The sequence below is a fragment of the Neomonachus schauinslandi genome, chromosome 8 (genome assembly GCF_002201575.2).
Source record: "Neomonachus schauinslandi chromosome 8, ASM220157v2, whole genome shotgun sequence".
NCBI classification, from domain to species: Eukaryota; Metazoa; Chordata; class Mammalia; order Carnivora; family Phocidae; genus Neomonachus; species Neomonachus schauinslandi.
In genome coordinates, this window is record NC_058410.1 from 14,889,487 (window position 1) to 14,913,017 (window position 23,531).

The 23,531-nt window shown below is 40.3% G+C and overlaps 1 protein-coding gene across 3 annotated transcripts in view; it reads right to left on the reverse strand.

Moving 5' to 3' along the window:
* The window catches only part of ESR1 (estrogen receptor 1), a 275,553-nt gene that overhangs the window by 23,295 nt on the left and 228,727 nt on the right, over positions 1 to 23,531 (reverse strand). For all 3 annotated transcript variants that reach the window (XM_021693344.1, XM_021693345.1, XM_021693343.1), the window contains one exon: positions 18,480 to 18,613. In XM_021693344.1, coding sequence (XP_021549019.1) covers positions 18,480 to 18,613 — 134 coding nt within the window. The remainder of the gene's footprint in view (positions 1 to 18,479; positions 18,614 to 23,531) is intronic.

The window sequence follows — 23,531 nt, forward strand, 5'->3', positions numbered from 1 at the left end:
AAAAAAGGACTGGAAGGAATGCTGTGTGACTTCTAAGGGACTATCACACAAGGCCATGCAGCTTCTGCCTTGTCAGCTGGGATACTGGCTTCTGGAGTCCTTGCCACCTTCTAAGAGGTGCAGGGCACCAGGCTGCGGGGGAGCTACGAGCAGAGACCACAGATGATAAGCAGCACCTTCATTGACAGCTCCAGCTGATGTCCCAGCTGACAGCCAGCATCAACGGCCAGCATGTGACTAAAGACGCCTCAAGATGACTGCGCCGGTAACCATCAAACTAACCCCTACTTCGTGAGTCTCCCCATCTGAGGGATGGTGGAAAAGTGACAAGATACTCCCTCTGTGCCTTCGCCAATTTCATGACCAAGAGAACCCAAACTTTTTTTTTTAACCTGTTTTGGGGGTAATTTATTACCCAGCAGCAGTAGGCCGAACACACCTGGATATCTGCACAACATACCCAGAAAGGAAAATGATCCAGAAATAGGCAGATTGGAGATTGGACTCCTGTGCTGATGCATCATGAAATGAAACTACATTTGAATACTTCCTCTTCCATGTTATGAACACTACTGCCTATGAATGCCTTAATCTAGCCCTTGACCTTCACCTGTGGTATAATGGTAAGGGCCTGAACTCATCCTATCGGATACCGTGTGCAGTTAACAATTTTCTTTGGAAGCCATTAGCCCTGACCACTGCCCAGCTTATTATCAAAACATCTGGATCTTCTCCTAACTGGCAACCCAAAATATCTGCATCTGGTTTCTCACCAGAGAATAAAACACTCTGAGTTCTCTGTTACATTATCCTTATCAAGCCTTAATTGTGAGAAATAGACTTTGTAGAGATTTGCCCGAAGGAGAGTTTTTATGCTAAAAAACTGGTCTATTTACTTTTATTTTTATTAAAAGTCTGTGAACCTTATAGCGGAATGTGTTCTCCTCTATGCTTTGGCCAAGAGAAGGAAATTTAGAGCCAAATTTGTGGCCCGCTCCTAAGAACTGTACAGATGTACTTCTGTGTGCTGATTTGACTCCTGGATTTATTATTTCATTCACTCTATTTTCCTTTTTTATAAATTTTGTCAATTATTGGTTTACTCCCTTTGCATTGCATAAAATTTTAGGAAGCTAGTTCAAATTTTCTGTGGAAGAGGCAATATATGCATCAAGTAATTAAAAAGACATCCCTCCATCTTCTGCCAAATCAATAAACAGTGTTAGTGTGAATGAAAATGTTTATAAAATATTCATCTGACTTAGCTTCAAAGCCAGAAAAAAAGTGCCATATGATCTAAGAATATATAATAGGCTGAAATGCACATGAGCTCATCCCCCCCGAATGGAACAGCACCGCTTGAACACCTTGCAGTGTTCAGCACTGGTTGCTAATAGATGAAGGTTGCACATTCTTCATTCTGATTTGTATGTTTATCTCCAGAGCCACAAGGTTTCAGATATACTTTTCACCTAGATATAAAGCTGAAATGGCTGATAGTTCTCTCCGATTATTTTGGAAAAGATAATTAGCATCAAAAATTACTATTTTGAAGAGACAAATGGGTAGGGGGATGGCGTCTCTGGTTCTTTAGGTTTATCAGTTTCGTCATTTTGAGTGAACACGACAGTAGATGAAAGTTATATTGATAAAGTGTCAAATGACTGTGACAGGTTTCTCATTTTTCCTTAAGGAGAGAAAGGTTATATTACATTGCAAAAAGGAGATGCAGAATTCCAGAATTATAGATTTAAAAGGGGCCTTAAGTTCATCTAGTTCAGTAGTTTTTAAACTATTTTGAGAATCAAAACCTCTGAAAAATGTGAACCTCATATAAAACCCTCACATATAAACTGGGTGAAGTGAAACTTCAAAAGCAGGAAAAATGAAGGAAGGGGGCTGGATCCCACTCACTCAGCCTCTCCTCCTCCACCAGAGTCTCCTTCTAGAACACAAGTCTTCAAGCAGAAGAACATTTAAAAACCAATGATCACATCGTTGCAAATGGCAAGATTTCCCTTTTTTTGATGGCTGCATAATATTCCAGTGTGTGCATATGTGTGTGTGTGTGTGTATACACACTACATCTTCTTTATCCATTCATCTGTTGATGGACATCTTGGCTCTTTCCATAGTTTGGCTATTGTGGACATTGCTGCTATAAACATTGGGATGGAACTAGAGGGTATTATGCTAAGTGAAATAAGTCAATCAGAGAAAGACATGTATCATATGATCTCACTGGTATGAGGAATTCTTAATCTCATGAAACAAACTGAGGGTTGCTGGAGTGATGGGGGGTGGGAGGGATGGGGTGGCTGGGTGATAGACATTGGGGAGGGTATGTGCTATGGTGAGCACTGTGAATTGTGTAAGACTGATGAATCACAGACCTGTACCTCGGAAACAAATAATACATTATATGTTAAAAAAAAAAAGAAGATAGTAGGAAGGGAAAAGTGAAGGGGGGGAATCGGAGGGGGAGATGAACCATCAGAGACTATGGACTCTGAGAAACAAACTGGGGGTTCTGGAGGGGAGGGGGGTAGGTGGATGGGTTAGCCTGGTGATGGGTATTAAAGAGGGCACGTTCTGCATGGAGCACTGGGTGTTATACACAAACAATGAATCATGGAACACTATATCAAAAACTAATGATGTAATGTATGGTGATTAACGTAACATAATAAAATAAAATTTAAAAAAAATGATCACAAAAGAATGAGAAGGCAAGCCACAGACTGGGAGAAAATATTTGCAAAAGATATACCTGATGAAGGACTCTTATGCAAAATATACAAAGAACTCTTAAAAGTCAACAATAAGAAAATGAACAGCCCAATTTAAAAATGGGCCACAAAACCACAACAAATAATATTAAAATTTGCATGGAACCAGATAAGACCCCAAATAGTGAAAGCAATCCTGAGAAAGAAGGAAAAAGCTGGAGGTATCACAATCCCCGATGTCAAGATCGACTACAAAGCTGTAGTAATCAAAATAGAAGGGTACTGGCACAAAAACAGACACATAAGTTAATGGGACAGAATAGAGATCCCAGAAATAAACCCACATTTATATGGTCAGTTAATCAATGACAAAGGAGGCAAGAATATACAGTGGGGAAAAGACAGTCTCTTCCATAAGTGGTGTTGGGAAAACTGGACAGCGACATGCAGAAGAATGATACTGGACCAGTTTCTATCGCCATACACAAAAATAAACTCAAAATGGACTAACAACCTAAATGTAAGACCTGAAACCATAAAAATCCTTGAAAAGACTACAGGCAGTAATCTCTCAATATCAGCTGTAGCAACATTTTTTTTAGATATGTCTCTTAAGGCAAGGGAAACAAAAGCAAAAATAAACTATTGGGACTACATCAAACTAAAAAGTTTTCTTTTTCCACAGCAAAGGAAACTATCAAGAAAACAAAAGATAACCTACTGAATGGGAGAAGATATTTGCAAGGGACATACCTGATAAGGGGTTAATATCCAAAATATATAAAGAGCTTATACAACTTAACACCAAAAAAACAAACAATCTGATCAAAAAATGGGCAGAGGACCTGAACAGACCTTTTTCCAAAGAAGACATCCAGATGGCCAACAGACACATGAGAAAATGTTCAACATCACTAATCATCAGGGGAATGTGAATCAAAACCATAATGACATATCACTTCACACCTGATAGAATGGCTAAAACCAAGAAGACAAGAAACAACGTTGATGAGAATGTGGAGTAAAAGGAACCCATTGTGCACTGTTGGCAGGAATGTAAATTGGTACAGCCACTGTGGAAAACAGTATGGAGATTCCTCAAAAAATTAAAAATAGAAATATCATATGATCCAATAATTCCACTACTGAGTATTTACCCAAGGAGAACACAAACTTGGAAAGATATATGCACCCCTACATTTATTGAAGCATTATTTACAACAGCCAAGACATGGAAGCAACCTAAGTGTCCACCAGTGGACAAACAAATAAGAAAATGTGGTATACATACACAATGGAATGTTACACAGCCATAAAAAGTATGAGGTCATACCATTTGAGACAAAATGGATGGACCTAGAGGGTATTATGCTAAGTGAAACAAGTTTGAGAAAGACAAATACCATATGATTCCATTCATAAGTGGATTCTTAAAAAAATGAATAAACGAAAAGCAGAAACAGACCTATAAATACAGAGAACAAACTGATGGTTACCAGAGGGGAGAGGGATAGCAGTTTGGGCAAAATAGGTGAGGGGGAAAGGGAGATACAGGCCCCCTGTTATGGAATAAGAACAGTATGGGAATAAAAAGCAGAACATAAGGAATATAATGATATTGTGAAGGCGATGATGTCATGGGACAGATGGGAGCTATACTTGTGAACACAGCATAATGCATAAACTTGTCAAATCACTTAGTTGTACACCTGAAACTAACATAACATTGTATGTCAACTATACTAAAAAAAAAAAAAAAAAATGGGCAAAAGACCTGAAATTGACACCTCACTGAAGAAGAAATATACAGATGGCAAATAAGCATATGAAAAGATGCTCCAGGTCATGTGCCATTAAGGAACTGCAAATTGAAACAACAAGGAGATACCACTACACATCTATTAGAATGCCCCAAATCTAGAACACTGACACCATGAAATGGGCAAGGATATAGAGAAACAGGAACTCTAGTAAAATGAAAAATGGTATAGCCACTTTGGAAGACAGTTTGGCAGATTCTTAGAAAACTAAATATCCCCTTCCTGTAAGATCCAGTAATCATGCTCCTTAGTACCTACCCAAATGAGTTGAAAATTTATGTCCACACAAAAACCCACATGTGGATATTTATAGCACTGTTATTTATAATTGCCCAAACTTGGAAGCAACCAAAATGTCTTACAGGAGGTGAATAGATAAACCAACTATGGTACGTCCAGACAGTAAAATATTACTCAGCACTAAAAAGACACGAGCTATTGAGCTATCAAAAGATGTGGAGGAGTCTTAAAGGCATATTACTAAGTGAAAGAAGCCAACCTGGAAAGACCATATACTATATGATTCCAACTCTATGACATTGTAAAAAAAGGCAAAACTATGGAGACAGTAAAAAAAAGATCATTGGTTTTCAAGGGAGGGAGGAAGGAGGGCTCTGTGGGCAGAGCACAGAGTGAAACCATGCCAGATGTTGCTATAATGGTAAATATGTGCCATTATCCATTTGTCAAAACCCATAGGATGCACAATACCAAGCATGACTAATGTCAACTATGGACTTTGGGTGATAATGGTGTGTAATGTGGGTTCATCAATGGTACGACAAATGTACCATTTTGGTGCAGGATTTTGATAGTTGGGAAGGCTATGTGTTGGGGGATAGAGGAGGTACATGGGAAATCTCTGTACCTTTCACTCAGTCTAGCTCTAACCTGCTCTAAAATGTACAACTGTTCTAAAAAATAAAGTCTATAAATAAATAAACAAAAATAAAATTTAAAAAAATTTTAATGTAAAAACCCCCCAAACCCGCCTATCCCTCTCAGTGACTTTAATCATTGGAAAACAGGCTCTGAGAGGTTAGGGAACCAGGCCAGTGGGCGCTAGAGCTAAGAGGGGTTTAAGGCAGGGCAGTGAGGCTGGACTGGCCTGGGGTCACCCTGTCAGTAAATAAGTGGCAGAGGTGGGACCAGAACCCAAATATCTTTCACACCTAGCCCACTGCTCAGCAACTACACAAAGAATTTCCTAACTTCAAGGTGTGTGAGAAACTAGAAATGATTGCCAATGGACTCATCTCCAGAGATATTTGAAAAAACTAATAATTTTCCTGGAATGACTTAGGAGCAATCCAGCCTTTCAAAACCGTGCAGGATGGTGTGGAGAAAGGAACACGGTGTACACGGACATCTTCTAAGAGTCTCTTTAATTAAGAACTTTCACCAAAAGGTTGACAATGATTACTTTTGTGTGGCGAAATCATGATTCCTTAGGAGATTATTTTTCTTGGTGGCTTTTTCCTGTATTTTCCAAGTTCTCTCCCTTGGGCATGTAGGACTTTTGTAATTTGGTGGAGGAAAATGCTATTAAAAATACAAAATCAAAGTTCCTTTCATTCCTATTATTTCATGAGCTTTGTCAATGCCTGGACTGATGAGAGAGAAACACAGCTGGTGAACAGAAATTCCAAGGAATAAGGAGCTTGCTGTAGGGATATTACTTATTACTATTTTCATAATATTTCTATCATCCTTAAGGCTGTACACATTTCTGAAACTCTTCAAGGCTTGTCATTTTGACAAGAAATAAAGCTAACACATTTGTCACTAAAGCTTCTGAGAATAATTTTCTTAGCTAGAAATGCTTCTGACATGTCATCGACAGCCCAAACTACATGTCTAAGTACAAAAGATCAGCTTCAAAGACTGGCAACATTCTGTCCCCAGAGGACTTTTGAGTTGGAATGCAAAGAAAGCGTGGCGTTAAGGTTTTACTAAGAGGTGCTGAGTGTTTGGCTTTCACTGGATGTGAAGGTTATGTTCTCTTACTCAAAGAGCAACATTTGCAGGGGGCGGGGGGATGGGGTAGCTGGGTGATGGACATTAAGGAGAGCACATGATGTAGTGAGCACTGGGTATTGTATAAGATGGGTGAATCACTAAACCCTACCTCTGAAACTAATAATACACTATATGTTACTTAATTGAACTTAAATTTTAAAAAATGTCAAAAAAAAAAAAAGAGTGACATTTGCTATACGAAGAGAAAGAGCAGATGCTTCTTCACCTGTTAAGAAGGTGAATTTTACATTCTGGGTTTAATTCATCACTGTTGATGCCAATTTTAAAGAATGAACAAACTGCTCCTGCCTGTCCCTTCCTAACAGTCCTGATTAGCCATCCTCAGGGTTGACTATTGTTCTGGGCTGGAGCTGGACCAGTTTGCCCAGCATCTGTCTGCTTCCAGCTGTGAGAATGTGGAGACAGGCCTGCATTTGATCCTTGGGGTGTCAGCGACATTGGACAGGGCACTCTTGGAACCGGCAGCCCCTCCATCACCAAAGAATGGCATGCATGGTGGGGGCAGTAGTGGGCTCACATGGTAAGCTGCTTCTTACCTAAACTCATTAGGGACTAGGAAACATCGTGTCACTCTCACAAAGCCCCAGAATCCAGAGCAAATGAAACCACGGGAGGAACCAGGTTCTATTTCCTTGGATAAGTTTTTAATCTTGGTAAGTTATCTGATTGCTTAATATTTTTCCTTTGGAAAAAAAAAAAAGACTATAATAGTAATGATGATATTGGCTTATATTTTTAAGCTATCTTGCTCTGACATAACAAACCCATAAGGTTGGCAGGACTGTTTAGAATTATTGTTTCTCTTCGCTGGTTGAGGAAACCAATGAAGAGAAGTGCACTTCCAGCCATTCAACCTGGTGTCTTCCTTTTTATAAATATCACTTTAAAAAATCAGTGGCAAAGGAACCAAGAGCAGAAGGTGAGACATAAAATGGCAGCCCTTTGTGCACCCTGACAGCTTGGAACAAGGGGAGGTCCAGTGCCTGCGTAAGTCACAAACCTGAAACTTAACATAACAAGCACCTATACAAACAATAACATAAAACAAAATTCTCTAGGTGATAATTTGCTTCAAAAGGGGTGAGCTTGGAAGGTTCCTAACATGACGCTTATAATATGACTGATGAAGAAGTTGCTGCCTATGGGTCTATCACAGCAGGGGCAGTAGCTGGGCAGCAGGAAGCTGTCTGCCCTCTCCCACCTGGCTGGCGGTCTGCACTCACCTGTCTCTCACATTGCATGATAAGTTTACATTTATGTAAAAGTGTAATTTCATAAAGCTTTCTGGAACAGTAGGTAACACAAATCAGGAGGCTTTTTGTACCCTTTTACCAGCAAACCTACTTCTACAAACATCCAAAGTCATAAGCAAATGTGGGCAAAAGATGTAGGAAAAGAATGCAAAACAAGCATAGTTTATAATACCAAAAAAAGAAAAAGCACTTAAATGCTTAACAATATCAGGTTTGTTGAATTAATAAGGATATATCCTCATGAATGATTCTGCAGCCATTTAAAGTATTCTTTCAATGGAAAGTATATGTGTAAAATACTAATTAAAACGTGTAAATATAAATATGGTTATAACGCACTCACAGTATGGAAAGAGAAGAAAAGAATACCTCACACAAATGGAGTGTTAGTCTAAGCAGACATTGTTTTAAGAGCTAACTCGGATTAGCAGGTAGGCACTATTACGATCTCCATTTCACGGACCAGGAAACAGAAGCACAAAGCGTAGAAGCAACACTTGTCCAGACCCCTACAACTAAGAAGTATCAGAAAGGGGATGTGAACATGGAACTAGAGTATCTTGCTCTTAACCCTTACACTAGATCGCAATGAGGTACATCAAAATGCCCAAATGGTTGCCTAACTTCGGGTCGTCGTTTATTTCTCTAGTAATATATTTTGTATTCTTAAATGATTTCAATTGAACATACCACTTTACAATTGCAACCTTATTTTTTTTAATTAAGTTTTCTTTTTATATCTGTCTCTGTCTTTAGACTATGAGGACCTTAAGGTAAGAACTACCTTAGTAATCACCACTATTGCTATCGCTATCGGTATGACCATTGGGTCACCTTGATGGCGCTGCCCTAGGTTTCAGGGAGCACTCCCTACGCCTCACCTCATGTAAATGACAGGGTAAAAACTACGACAGATAAGGCAACGAAAGGCAACTTTGCATCTCCAGCACTTGGTACATGCTTGAAAAGTAGTAAATACTCAATAAAGGGTAGTGAAGCTAACAAATAATAGCTTCTAAAGCCACGGATATCACTCAGTTCAGTGGGGGTACTGCTGTCTTTCTTACATGCAGGAAGAAAAGTAAAACCTAAAAAGTAGATATAAAGTAAAAACTCAGAGAAAAAGTAGATATAAAGTAAAAACTCAAGCCTGAGGCAGTCTGAACCTACCTCAACATGTGGGAGCAAGCCGTATGCCCTCTGAGGGAAAGTGCTGGAAGAGGCCAAAGTGAGGCTGTGCTCCGGGATCCCATGGGAGAGGGAGGGGAGGACAGAACTTGCAGCAGGAAGTCTGTTTTTCCATCTCTCTTTCACCATGACAAAAGCAATCAGAGAGCCACGAGGCCCTGAGTGGAAGGCTACACCCAGAAGTAGGTCTTCCAACTAAGTGCAGGGATGTTCGGTTTAGACTAAAAGTTGACGGTACAGCTTGACATTCCATTTAGATGTGTCAGGAAGCATACATATTCTATTATGGCTTTTACTTATTTAATGAGTATGTTGTGGGAAAAGATAAACCCATTAAAAACAATATTTTATTTTACTTGTGAGCTCAAGAAATTAGTGGGATCTTATTGTTGTTTTCTCAAGTGTCAAAACACTTTTAAACTATAGGTCAATGTGCCAGGCATGAGTGAAGTGAGGGCACCTAAGGCCCTTCCAAATACAGGCCCTGAGTGTACTTCTGGTCCTTTGATTAGAACTGGGTGATCTTCTCAATATCGCTCGGCATCAGGGAAATCCAAATCAAAACCTCAATGAGATACCACCTCACACCAGTCAGAATGGCTAAAATTAACAAGTCAGGAAACGACAGATGTTGGCGGGGATGCGGAGAAAGGGGAACCCTCCTACACTGTTGGTGGGAATGCAAGCTGGTGCAGCCACTCTGGAAAACAGTATGGAGGTTCCTCAAAAAGTTGAAAATAGAACTACCATATGATCCAGCAATTGCACTACTGGGTATTTACCCCAAAGATACAAAAGTAGGGATCCGAAGGGGTACGTGCACCCCGATGTTTATAGCAGCAATGTCCACAATAGCCAAACTGTGGAAAGAGCCAAGATGTCCATCAACAGATGAATGGATAAAGAAGAGGTGGTATATATATACAATGGAATATTATGCAGCCATCAAAAGGAATGAGATCTTGCCATTTGCAACGACGTGGATGGAACTGGAGGGTATTATGTTGAGTAAAATAAGTCAAACAGAGAAAGACATGTATCATATGATCTCACTGATAGGAGGAATTCTTAATTGCAGGAAACAAACTGAGGGTTGCTGGAGTGGGGGGTGGGGTGGGAGGGATGGGGTGGCTGGGTGATAGACACTGGGGAGGGTATGTGCTCTGGTAAGCGCTGTGAATTGTGCAAGACTGTTGAATCTCGGATCTGTACCTCTGAAACAAATAATGCAATATATGTTAAGGAAAAAAAAAAAGAAGAAGAAGAAGGTAGCGGGAGGGGAAGAATGAAGCGGGGGAAATCGGAGGGGTAGACGAACCATGAGAGACGATGGACTCTGAAAAACAAACTGAGGGTTCTAGAGGGGAGGGGGGTGGGAGGATGGGTTAGCCTGGTGGTGGGTATTGAGGAGGGCACATTCTGCATGGAGCACTGGGTGTTATGCACAAACAATGAATCATGGAACACTTCATCTAAAACTAATGATGTAATGTATGGGGATTAACATAAGAATAAAAAAAAATTAAAACTCAAAAAAAAAAAAAAAAGAACTGGGTGATCTTGACACCAAAATCTTGGTAAGCTATTTGATTGCTTAATATTTTCCCGTTGGGAAAAAAAAAAAATGACTATAATAGTAATGATGATATTAGCTTATATCTTTAAGCTATCTTTCTCTGTCATAACGAATCCATAAGATAGGCAGGACTGTTTCAAATTATTATTTCTCTTTGCTAGTTAAGGAAACAAGTGATGAGAAGTCCAGTGGTTTGATGAAATCCTCACTGTTAGATGAATGAATGGTGGGGCCAGAACGTTCCCCCTTGCCTTTCTTTGGACTCCAGCTAAGTCCTCTCATCCTCAAGACTCAGCGGACCTATCAGTCCTCACGTAGGAACCCCCCTGTCATGTGCTTATCTATATCACAGCCCTTATCTCATGATATGCAAATAATGAGTTAATTATCTGTGCCCCCAGATCTTACTCATCTGTATGCCTCCAGTGCCAGCACAGTTCTGAGCATGAGCAGCTGATCCCTCAGGGTCTGCAGAATGGTTAGTTTCATAGTACACTAGAGAACTATTTTAATGTAGCTGAAAGATCATCATCTATACCGGTAGTTTTCAAACAAGGTTTCACATATTCCTGAGAATTAAAAATTGATTCCTAAAGGTCTTTAAATTGTCTTAGAAGTTTTTTAATTTTGTGTTTGCATTTTAATGATATTCTAAGAAATACCATTAGAACATTAATATCAGAAGTTCTGCATTACTTACATCAACGGTTCTCAATCTTGGTGAGATTGGAGTCTTGGGTGGCAGGGGAGCTTTAATCAATACTAATATTGAGACCCTGAACCTGAATTACATCTGAACCAATTACATCAGAATCTCTGGAGGTGGGTCCCCACACAGGGCTTTTTTTTTAAAGACCCCCAGAAGATGGAAATGTATGCAGCACTGATACTCACCAATCTAGATGATCCATATAATGTTCATTTCCTAAGTAACATGTTTTCCACCAGTATTTACAACTGCCTCAAATCCAATAGTTACACTTTAAGTACCTCAGATAAATAAATACAGAAGCAAACAAAATATATAACCGATATGTTCTTGTCAAAGTCAGATGATGTCACAGCATGCTGCACAAGCCAGGGTTTTGTGATCATTCTGAACACAGGCAAGTGGGGGAGGGGGCAACCGAGTCATCACTAGAGCACTCGGTAGGTAGACCAGCAGACTGGAGGTCTACCCCAGGCATGTTAGAAACAGCAACACAATTTCTGCAAAAATATTATTAGTTTGCCTTTTAGTTTGTATTTAATTTGTGAATTTGTTTTGGTTTTGTATTTATATAAGAACTATAAACAAAGTTTATACTTGGTTGTCCATTTAAATAATAAATATGGTTATACATATTTAAGCAGCATTATAATACAAAGAACAAGAACATTCAAGTCAGCGTTTGGGGAGTTGGTGGCATCTTTTTCTTTTAAATGGGTCAGACTTAAGAATACTGATTTCATAATTTCTGGACCCTGGTCCAAAGGGTGGTTGAATCAAGGACCCAGGAGATGGCTTCCCCCTTTGTTGGTGCTCTTGTGAGCACAAAATGATAATGTCCCTCCCCAAGGTTCTGAGTATGATTGGAAAACTGTTCCTAATATCAGAATGCTGCCAGGATTTCTAGTCTCCCAACAGCTGCTGCATTTTGACACATCCCAGGAGGTCCCATCAGGACTCCCCCAGTCTTTCCCAGGCTACAGGTATTTGGTTGGTTTCCCTCGTTCCACAGAAGCTCCAAGAGGTGTGGGCAAGATGCAGGACCCAATCCACTCGGTCTGGGGCCTGAGACTCTTCCATTCACAAGGACACTTTGGTCATGAGAATGCAATTTTTTAACCACAATGGCAGGGTTGAAATCCCGCCTCAGAATTTCCAGGCAGGAATTTATTTATTATCTATCTGCTAAGAACACCGTAATTCCTTTCATAAGGAAGCAGCTTATCAAAGGGCATCCATCATCCCCTAAGTAAACGGCAGAGTTGCTTCTCTTGAATGCCACGCCTCTCTAATGACAAAGTCCATGCCACAGCTAGTTTTCAGGAAATTAGTGGAGACCTTAGGCTTGTTTCAAGCCGCAGGGAAAGACTCTAAGAGTTGAGTCCATGGCCTATAGAATCTAGTCAGCCAGAGAGAAGGAGACAATGAGCCACTTAACAACTGTGAAGTATCATTTATCTCAAAATCACAACACTAGGAAGGCTCCCTAGGGAGGAAGCTTGGCATTACAAAGAACTCAAGAGATAATATAATCAAAACTTCTCCACCAGCCAACAACTGCATACCTGACAGTGTGCCCACTGGCAATTTCCAAGGCCTGTTCCTTTTTTTTTTTTTAAGATTTTTATTTATTTATTTGGCAGAAAGGGACACAGTGAGAGAGGGAACACAAGCTGGGGGAGTGGGAGAAGCAGGCTTCCCGCTGAGTAGGGAGCCCGATGCGGGGCTTGATCCCAGGACCCTGGGATCATGACCTGAGCCAAAGGCAAACGCTTAATGACTGAGCCACTCAGGCGCCCCAAGGCCTTTTTCTGTCAGAAACCTTCAACCATTGAGAATTAATGATCCTCAATGTTTACAGTCAATATGTTTTTAAATGCTCTTTCATCTAAATATAGGGACTCTGATCATTGTCTTATTTCTCAACTTAAAACTATAAATGCTCTAAATAACTGTCTAATAATTAACAGTGCAAAGAAATCAGCTCAAGAGAGAGGAAATATTCTTTGTGATGAGAACTTGTCCAAATCAATCATGAAGTAAATGCTTCTCTGCCCGGGGCCCTGGTGAACACATATAAAGCAAATGGGTGTCACAGCTTCAGGATCCTATGCTCTGTTAAGGCACCAAGATGATGACATTCACCATATTAACAAAGCAAAACCAAATGACAGATAAGAGCTGGCACCATTTTTAGGTTTATGTTTAATATATATGCTCCTGGGCAACATTCCATATCCCTTTTTTTCTTAAATGAACACCAGGGTACACATTTTAGAAATGTGGCCATAATTCTTTCTAGCATTTTGTTTTCCTTTTCGCCCTACAGTTTTTTACCTTTACTCCTCTTTCTTACTCCACCAGCTGAAAGAGAAATGTTGTCTGAAGGCAGTTGCGATTAACAGGTAATCATGAGAACAACATTTCTATAGAGTAAGACATTTCAGGAGGGAGACAGGGATCCAGCAGGCCCAGGGAAGACTTCTGGGTACCTGGAGTTGTGAGTCGGGAGAGGAAAGGGGATCTACTGTTAAACAGGGGACAGGGGAGCTGGAGTCTGGCATCTGATGGGCTCTCCAGGGACCCAGGTGGATCAAGTCACCAGGGAGTGAGGGAAGCAACACTCTTTGGAATTACTGGGGACTATAACAAACTGTGGTCAGTAACGGGTTCAGAAAAGGTGCAGAAATAATTATTAAGTTGAATTTTGAAGGCCAAACCAAACATTTATTAGAGATTGTAGCCTTATACATATTAAGCTTTGATGGGTGAATTTTTCTGAGTCTTGAAAAACACCCACTAAAAGGGTAGTGATCTAAAGGGGAGTGGACTCTGAGGGGCATGTGGGGGAGAGGGGGATGGGAAGAAACACAGTGAATGGATGAGTGAGCACACTGGGATTTGTCTGCCACTCACCACAGCGTTTTCATTAAGGTTGGCCAACATTACGGTTCAATTAACAATCGATTATTATCCATGAGACCAATCTTGCTCTAAAATTTCTCTCATTACAATTAAACAGCATAATTAACCAAGTCTCAGGGGAAGAGTCACAGTCTCTATTATTATTATTATCCTTCAGTCCCTGTGTAATTTTTAAGCCTAGCAGGAAACCTTTAAACTAAAGTACTTAGGTATATGGGGTGCCCGGGTGGCTCAGTCGGTTTGAGCATCCAACTCTTGGTTTCAGTTCAGGTCATGGTCTCAGGGTTGTGAGATCTCTAAAATAAATAAATAAATCTTTTAAATAATAATAATAAAAGAAGGTATGGACTGGCTTTTTTTTTTTTTTTTTTGTGGTGAGAAAGAGAGTGAGCGAGCCAGTGGGGGCAGGGGAGGGGGTGCGCGGGAAGGAGCAGAGGGAGAGGGAGAGACAGAATCTTATGCAGGTTCCACTCCCATGCTTAACCGACTGAGACACCCAGGCACCCCTGGACCGGCTCCTTTTGAACCAGAGATTCCCGAATGATGGTGACAGCTTCAATTCACTGATTGAAGGACTACTGTGTTCCATAAACCGCGTTCGACAGCTCACATACAATTTTCCTTTTAGTTCACAGTAACCCAAGGAGATGGGCATTATTTTTTCTCATTTAATAGTTTGATATTATCTGGATCTGAAAAGGATGATATGTTTCATAATGGTAGAAAGAGCATATGACGAATGGGAACTTTCCACAACCTCCTGGTCATGTCCAGCAAATAAACATCTACTGAAGGACTGAACGGCGTGGTACCTCTTGACAGTTCACAGGTTAAAGACTGTGAGAACTGTAAAAAAAAAAAAGTTTAAATAGTTTATAGGGAAATCAGGATGTACGTGCATGAAGAAGACATCAAGGTTAAATTAAAAAACTGAAAACACAAAACCAAAAACCATGTCATTCATTTTTGTGTATTTGGCACAAAGTTTCTGAATTATTGAACAAATGAATGAAATCAGTCAACCAATTGACCAAATGCTAGATTGAACGATACTGGCTCTAAGAACTAAAATAGTCTAGCGAAGGGAAGTTCATTATGGACCTGGGTGGTGGCAAGATTTCCTGAATGAGATGAGGTCAGAGTTGGGCCTGGAAGAATTAGAAATACTGGAATTATCAAGAAGGACTGAAGTCCCACTGGGTAGGGGGAATAGGGTAAACAAGCACAGATAACCCCTTCCTGGCCCCCTGGTCCGCTTCTGCAGCACAAGCCCTGCCTCCTGTCACTGGTCCCTCTGGGCCTTTTGCTCTGAGCTCATCTGCTCTGCTCACATTTCCTTTGCTTGAGTTCTGTCCAGCTAGTTCTCGGAATGCCTAGAAGCTGGCATTGATTTTGCTAAAGCATCTCTGGATTAACCAGGAATGCCTCTGTCCTTTAGTGGACAGCAGAAAAATAGTGTTTGTCCTATGAATGATTCTAGGCTTTTGTAAGCAATGTAATGAATTATTCTTAATGAGGCATAAATCATGATGAATATCTCCCATTCCCAAACAGCTGTGAACGGGCTTCCCATGGAAATTTCAGCATTTGGGAGACCTCTTGAGAACTGCAGAAAGTCACTCCCAGTAGTCCACAAAACAACATTTCAACTACCCTTGTGCCTCTGCCTCAAAGTCAAGGCCAACATAAACACACCCTCTCAGACTTTGGTGACCGGAACACAGCACACAGCCCAAAGCTCCCCCATACACTGAGGTCTTGTTTCCCAGGAATCAGAAAAGCATCTTCCAGCTCAGGCTTCCTGAACCCTTTCCAACTTGGCTTCTGTCAGAGATTCCTGGAATGACCGTCACTTTGTTCTTTATCTCATGACAGGTGAAGCATTGCCCTGGATCGGAGTCATGAATTGGTTGGGTTTTTAGAAAAATCCATACTTTCAGTTGTGGGCAAAGATTGTTGGGATTGTAGTAACCCTCCTAGGATGGACTGCTTTTTTACTCTGAAAAGTCTTCCAGCACCACACCATTGTGTTTCAGTCTTGTCCTCTCTGATTCTGTTTTTCAGGAACAATATGAGACACTAAGAGCTGTACTCAGCAGCAGACCCGCTTTTGCAAACATAGCTCACTTCTGGATTGAAAAGAGTGGTTTCACTTTTTACAGGTTGGGAGGAAGCTTCTGTTTTGTTACTGCCTGTGAGCCAGCAGCGCCGTCCTTGACAGAAAAGACGTGTTGCCACCCTGATATCTCTCTCATGAGGACAACTGTAAACTCTGTCAGACTACAGTGCCTTGTGTTTCCAAAATAGTGTTCCAACCCTTCAAATGCAAGGAAGGAAGCTCACAGAAGCTCCTGAGAAAGAAGTAGAAGAACAAGGATAGCGCAGGGAAGTTTAACCAGTGTGAGGAGGAGTCAGGTGTTGGTCCGATCTGGCAGTGGGAAATATGTTTTGAGATTCTGGGGCCAGTCTTTCACAAAAGACTTTCTTGTGAGGGCTGAAATTTTTTTCCTCTGGGACTTAAAAAATCCTGGGTCTATGCATTCAATATTTTGATGGCACAAGTCTTGCCCTTTATTTATATAATATTCTAAAAACCCTACCCTGTCATAGGAACAGAACAATAATGTAGGAAGAGGCTACACAGATTTGAAGGAATATTTTTGGTGACCAAGATCAGAGCATCTACTTGTGTGGATTATATAACTCCAGTGAATTTTCACTTCCTGTCTGGAGTGTTATTTCCTAGAAAAAGTGGGGAAAAAGTCCCAGCACTTGATAGGCCCACTTTCCCTGAAGTTAACGGATTGCCCCCAGGAAAGCCATCAGCATGCGCCAGCCCTCCACTGAAGAAGGACCAGGTTCAGGACCTGGCACGGTGCAGCCGAGTGGCATTGCTCCCAGAAGTCTCTTCCAATAAAGAGCCATTGTGGAATGTGAACCCTTCAGTGTACCAGACAAATGACTGAAATGAAAAGCACAATGCATGTGAGTGGAACCAGAAACATGAATGAGTGGATCACATCGTTTTTCAGGTAACTGTTCTGTAGTTCAGTCCTTGCCTACTGGAATAGTACAGATTTCCATTTATCAGTTGATAAGTGAGAATGATTACTGTCTAACCATGAAGTGATATAGGTTATTAGCACTGGTGGGGAAAGGAAGTGGAAAACGGCTAGAGGAGGTACGAAGGGGGTGGTGTTCTTCGGGAAGAGACAAGACATCAGAAAAGAGAAGAAAGGGCCGATTCTCCCAACATGCGATCAATACAAACTCTAGTTCAACCATCAGGGAAATTGGAGACCCTATCTGATTCTAAATCTGGCGTAGGGCTTCAAAATAGCTACGGTTTCTATGTAAGAATGTGGTCTGAGGCATGAAGTGGGGCCAGGACCAGGGGTCAAGATCCAGGCTAAAGGCATCTACTGTGCGGCTGACACCCAGTTGTTGAGCTTCGGGTCCCACAGACTGGATATCTAGTCTCCAGATCCAAACACCGAGGGCCAGAAGGAACACGGCGCTAATTCAGTTGAGCCATAGTTTCCATCTGGGTGACCTGGACAACCTCTTTACACAATAGGTGACCTTTACAGCAAACAAAACAAAACAAACCCCTAACCAGATGCCACTCTCAGCTAGGCTTTCTCAAATCAGTCGCTAGGAGGGCACAGTTGAATTAGACCCCTTAGACCACATGAAAGCTGCTCTTCAGCTGGACCTGCCCTGTGTGTGCCTCAGTTTTAGGGCCAGGTGTTTCTATCTCTGAGCCAATTATATTTGTCGCCTAATCAGTTTTGGCCAGAAACATGGTCAGTCTCAAATAAGTCTCTTTCCTTATGATCTTGAACTTGATGTTGGTCATTTGGTCTACTTACTCTCTGCCATATACAACTATCAACAATCAATGCCTATATACCTGTACCACTTTAGTCCTCAAACTAAATAAATAAAATTAATAAAATGAAAACATCCCAAATATCTGTAAAAGGATGCAAATATTTCAACAAAAAAGCCATTTGGTTCAGTGTCCAATTTGTTTCCTCCATTCGTTGTATCTGACCAGTGCAGATTCCACCTCTATAAGCAGTCTACAATGACAACAGGTTATTTTCAATGTGCATCAGTTGTTTCTTTCAATTTATGATTATGCCTTTGCAATAGGCAGCTTATATCTGGCTGAAAATACACATAAATCTTTCTTCCAGTAACCCAGCAGTAAATTCCCCCATGTTATCAACTCACCAGAATTAAGCAAAATGATGGATTTGAGGCACACGAACTCCTCTCCCTGGAGATTCATCATACGAAACCGAGATGACGTAGCCAGCAACATGTCAAAGATCTCCACCATGCCCTCTACACACTTTCCCTGGTTCCTATGAAAACACAGAAAATAAAAAGAAAAAAAAATAGTATTAAAGCACAGAAAAGCTGGGGTTCCGGGGTGGCTCAGTTGGTTGACTGTGACTCTTGATTTTGGCTCAGGTCATGATCTCAGTGTTTTGAGATCGAGTCCTGCACTGGGCTCCAGGCTTGGTGGGGAGTCTGTTTGAAATTCTCTCTCTCCTTCTGCCCCTCCCCCTGCTCATGTGCTTGCTCATTCTCTCTCTCTCAAATAAATAAATCTTTTAAAAAAAGAAAGCATAGAAAGCTTTCAGACCCATGATAAGGTTCACATTCATAAAAATCTACTGGCTCCAAATCTGTAACAAAAAACTGCAGCCCATTCTCTTCGTGGAACATGAATATTCTTTTGAATTCTAGAAGGCAAAACAAAAAAAATAAAAATAAAAAGCTTTTCCATCAGTAAAACATTTCATTTCAAATTCTTAGAGGAGACATATTGTTCAGTCTCCAAATCTGCCATGTTAAATACCAAGTTCTTCAAAGAGAACACAGGCAGTACCTTTTCTGACATTAGCCATAGCAACTTTTTTCTAGATAGGTCCCCTGACACAAGGAAAACAAAAGCAAAAATAAACTATTGGGACTACATCTAAATAAAAAGCTTCTGCACAATGAAGGAAACAATTAACAAAACTAAAGACAACCTACTGAAAGGGAGAAGATATTTGCAAATGACATATTCAATAAAGGGTTAGTATTCAAAATATATAAAGAACTTATATCCATTCAACAACCAAAAAACAAATAACCCAATTAAAAAAATGGGTAGAAGACATGAACAGCCATTTCTCCAAAGAAGACATATAGCTGGCCAACAGACACATGAAAAGATGCTTGACATCACTGATCATCAGGGAAATGCAAATCCAAACCATAATGAGATATCACCTCACACCTGTCAGAATGGCTAAAATCAACAACACAACAATAGGTTTTGGTGAGGATGTGGAGAAAAAGGAACATTTATGCACTCTTGGTGGGAATACAGACTGATATAGCCACTGTGGAGACAGTATCGAGGTTCTTCAAAAAGTTAAAAATAGAACTACCCTATGATTCAGCAATTGCACTACTGGGTATTTACCCAAAGAATTCAAAAACACAAATTCAAAGGGATACATGCACCCCTATGTTTATAGTAGTATTTTTTACAATAGCCAAGATATGGAAGCAGCCCAAGTGTCCGTTGATCAATGAATGGATAAAGAACATGTGGTACAGTTATACAATGAGTACTATTCAGCCATAAAAAGAATGGAATCTAGACACTTGCAACAACATAGGTGGAGCTAAAGAATATAATGTTAAGTGAAATAAGTCAGTCAGAGAAAGACAACTACTATACGATTCCATTAATATGTGGAATTTAAGAAACAAAACAAATGAGCAAAGAGGAAAAAAAGAGGCAAACCAAGAAACAGACTCTTAACTACTGAGAACCTGATGGGTTACCAGCAGGGAGGTGGGTGGGGGAATGGAGGAAATAGGTAATGGGGATTAAGGAGGGCATTTGCTGTGATGAGCACCAGGTGATGGATGCAATTGTTGAATCACTATATTGTACACCTGAAACTAGTTTAACACTGCAAGCTAACTGGAATTAAAGTAAAAACTGAAAAAATAAAGAGTTCTTCAACCTATGGGTAATCAAAAATGATTAAGATTCAGCTAAATGATTTGTCTAAGTATTTATTGATCTGCTATATATTCTAGGCATGTGGTCACTATGGGAATAAAAACAGAGCCTCTACTCTCAATATGCTCAAAACCTGGAAATAATATAATCTGGTTTAACAGACTTGTATAAAGTGCTTTTGAAATACAGGAGGAAGTATCATGAAGGACTGTGGCTGGGCTGGAACCATTTGTGTTGCCAAGGATGACAGGTAAGGATTCGCCTAGTAGGTGGCATTCGAGTTGACAGTTTAAGAAATGCAGGCTTTCATCGAGCAGGAGTGCGAAGGCATCATTGGAAGAGGGTCTTAGACATGGAGAGGAAGAGCAGAGTGAAGGACACGGAGTGGTGTGCTAGAGGTACAAAAGAGACAAGAGATTAACCTGGGAAAGGAGAAAAAGGTCAAGTGATAAAGGATGTACCACACTGTAAGAAATTTAGGATTTCTCCCTGTGCAACAGAGCTTCTGCATCGAGGATTTAACATTAGTAGTTGCAACTGTTAAATAAGCAAACCCGAAGGTTCATAACATGTTATATTTAAAAAAAGAAACTATTGGTATCTTTTCCATAGGGTTGTTGCAGAAGTTCAATGAGATAATACACGTGAAAGGAACTCATTCATCTTTTCGTTCACAAGCTGAATTGGGGGCATGTTGTCTTTGAGGGGGACAAGAAGAATTTAAAATATCCTATGCATATGCAAACATATATTTGTGAAAAATATAATAATTTAAAACATGAACAGTAAGCACATTGTCCAGCACTTTGTTTTATTTTTAATTAATGTATTTTGGAGTTCATCAATGGTTCTTAACAGCTGCATAACTGTTTCTTTTTTTTTAATTTTTTTAAAAGATTTTATTTATTTGACAGAGAGAGACACAGCGAGAGAGGGAACACAAGCAGGGGGAGTGGGGGAGGGAGAAGCAGGCTTCCCGCCGAGCAGGGAGCCCGATGCGGGGCTCGATCCCAGGACCCTGGGATCATGACCTGAGCCAAAGGCAGACGTTTAATGACTGAGCCATCCAGGCGCCCCTGCATAACTGTTTCCAGTAGCATAAGTTTTGCACTGAACATGTTCAAAGTGCTAAAATTTTTTGAACCATTTCTCTGTTGGCTGACATTTCGTTTGACTTCAAGTATTTTACTGTCACAAACATTTCATGCAATAACTAGATTAGAGGACTTAAGGCATTTTTAATATTGATAAATAGTTCAAACATTGCTTCCCAAGAGCTTATACAATAGACTTTTGGTAGAAGAATATATTGGTATAAACTCTTTCTCTAAGAGACCTGCTCTTACCCCTTGCTGATATTTTTCTGTTGGGTTATTAGTCATTTTCATGTTGATTCTTAACTGTTCTTCATATATTGTAGTAATTAGCCCTTTGTTCTATGTGCATTCAATGCTTTTCTACTGGCTTGTCATGTTTTTCTTTTCTTTTTTTTTTCTGGTGTTTTCTTCTGCAAAATATTTAATTATTACATAATCGATTTGCCAAACTTGTTGTTTAGAATAGTATGTCTTGCTTGAAAAGGTCATTTCCCTTTCAGTAACATATAAACAAGTATCTTATGTTTCCCTCTAGTACAGTTCCATGTTTTTATACTTAAATCTTTCTGGGATTTATTTTTTTATAACAACTGTACTGAAATATGGTCACATATCATAGAATTTACTCATTTAGAGTGTACAATTCAATGGATTTTAGTGTATTCCCAAAGCTGTGCACCTGCTTTTCAGGATTTACTTTGGGTGGCATGTGAAGACAGGACTCAGCTTTGTATTTGTCCCAGGCAGCTAGGTAGTCTTAACACCATTTATGGAATAAACCATCTTTTCCACACTGATTTGAAATATGCTAGTACTTTTAATAAATCCATTTCTTTCTTACAACTGTCCTTTAAGGTAGTATTATTTTTTTTGTTGTCAAAAGTGAGGGAATTAGGACTCAAAACTATTAAGTCAAACCATACTATCTATGACCAGAGGAAAGAATTCCAACACGATTTCCTTTGTCTTCCTTTTTCACCCTACTTTAATTCATACTTGCCCCTTACAAACCAGGCCTTGTGCTAGACATAAAGGTACAGAGAAGAAAGACATGGGACTTGTTCATAAAGAGATCCAAAACAGGGGCAAGACAGACAGAGAAAAGACAGGTGCAAGGCCATGGGCTACATTCCCCCAGAAAAGATATAGAAAGAAAGTCTTACAACTAACGTCAGCCTCCCATTTAACCCACATCAATATTGAAGCAATTGCCATAGACATCTCAGATAAAGGTAAATGAGATTTTATGTAAAGTGTTCAGAATGGCAGGTGGTACCTGCAGCAGCGATATAGAACTACCACTATGAGATATTTGGATAAATAGAGCCACAGCTGTTCAGGGAGAGGTTAGCCTTTTTACCTAAAGCATCCAGAAAACAATTGCCACAGTGCATTCTGCTTTGACTGTGGCATCCGGGTTCATGGAAGCTCTCTAGAAACAGAGGGGAATCTTTAAAATCTACGTTGCTCAACAGGGGGATGAGACGGTGGTCACACCGAAGGGTGACTTGGCCCGAAACAGGGACAGCATACTACAAGGGAGTGTTTCTTATGCTGAAGTCAATTTTTTTTAAAGTAGCACATTTTTTTTTTTAAAGATTTTATTTATTTATTTGAGAGAGAGAGAGAGAGCACAAGCAGGGGGAGCAGCAGAGGGAGAGGGAGAAGCAGGCTCCCCACCGAGCAGGGAGCCTTGATGTGGGACTCGATCCCAGGACCCTGGGATCATGACCTGAGCCAAAGGCAGACGCTTATTAACGGCTGAGCCACCCAGGTGTCCCTAAAGTAGCACATTTTCTTTCTAGTGAAAAAATAAACAAGGATAGGGGGAAATGTTTGGAGGGTGAAGCTTTAAAAATAACAACCCATAGCCAAAATAGAGAAAGGTTCCTTTCTCACTATAAAGTCCCCATTTACTTAACAGACTGCAGGGCAGGGGAGGAAATCTCAATGTGGGAGGGAGCCTGCGCTCACCTGCTGTGAGCAGAAGTTCACTTCAGAAACGGAGAAAGTGCAGCTCTAACAATTTTCCTTTCTTCCTTCGTGTCCCTTCTCAATAGTCTCCCATATTTTCCCACGAGAAGCTTGTTCTTAAGTGTCTCCCTCTCAGCCTTTTCTTCCCCAGACAGGCTGTCGATTCTCACCAGCAGCTCT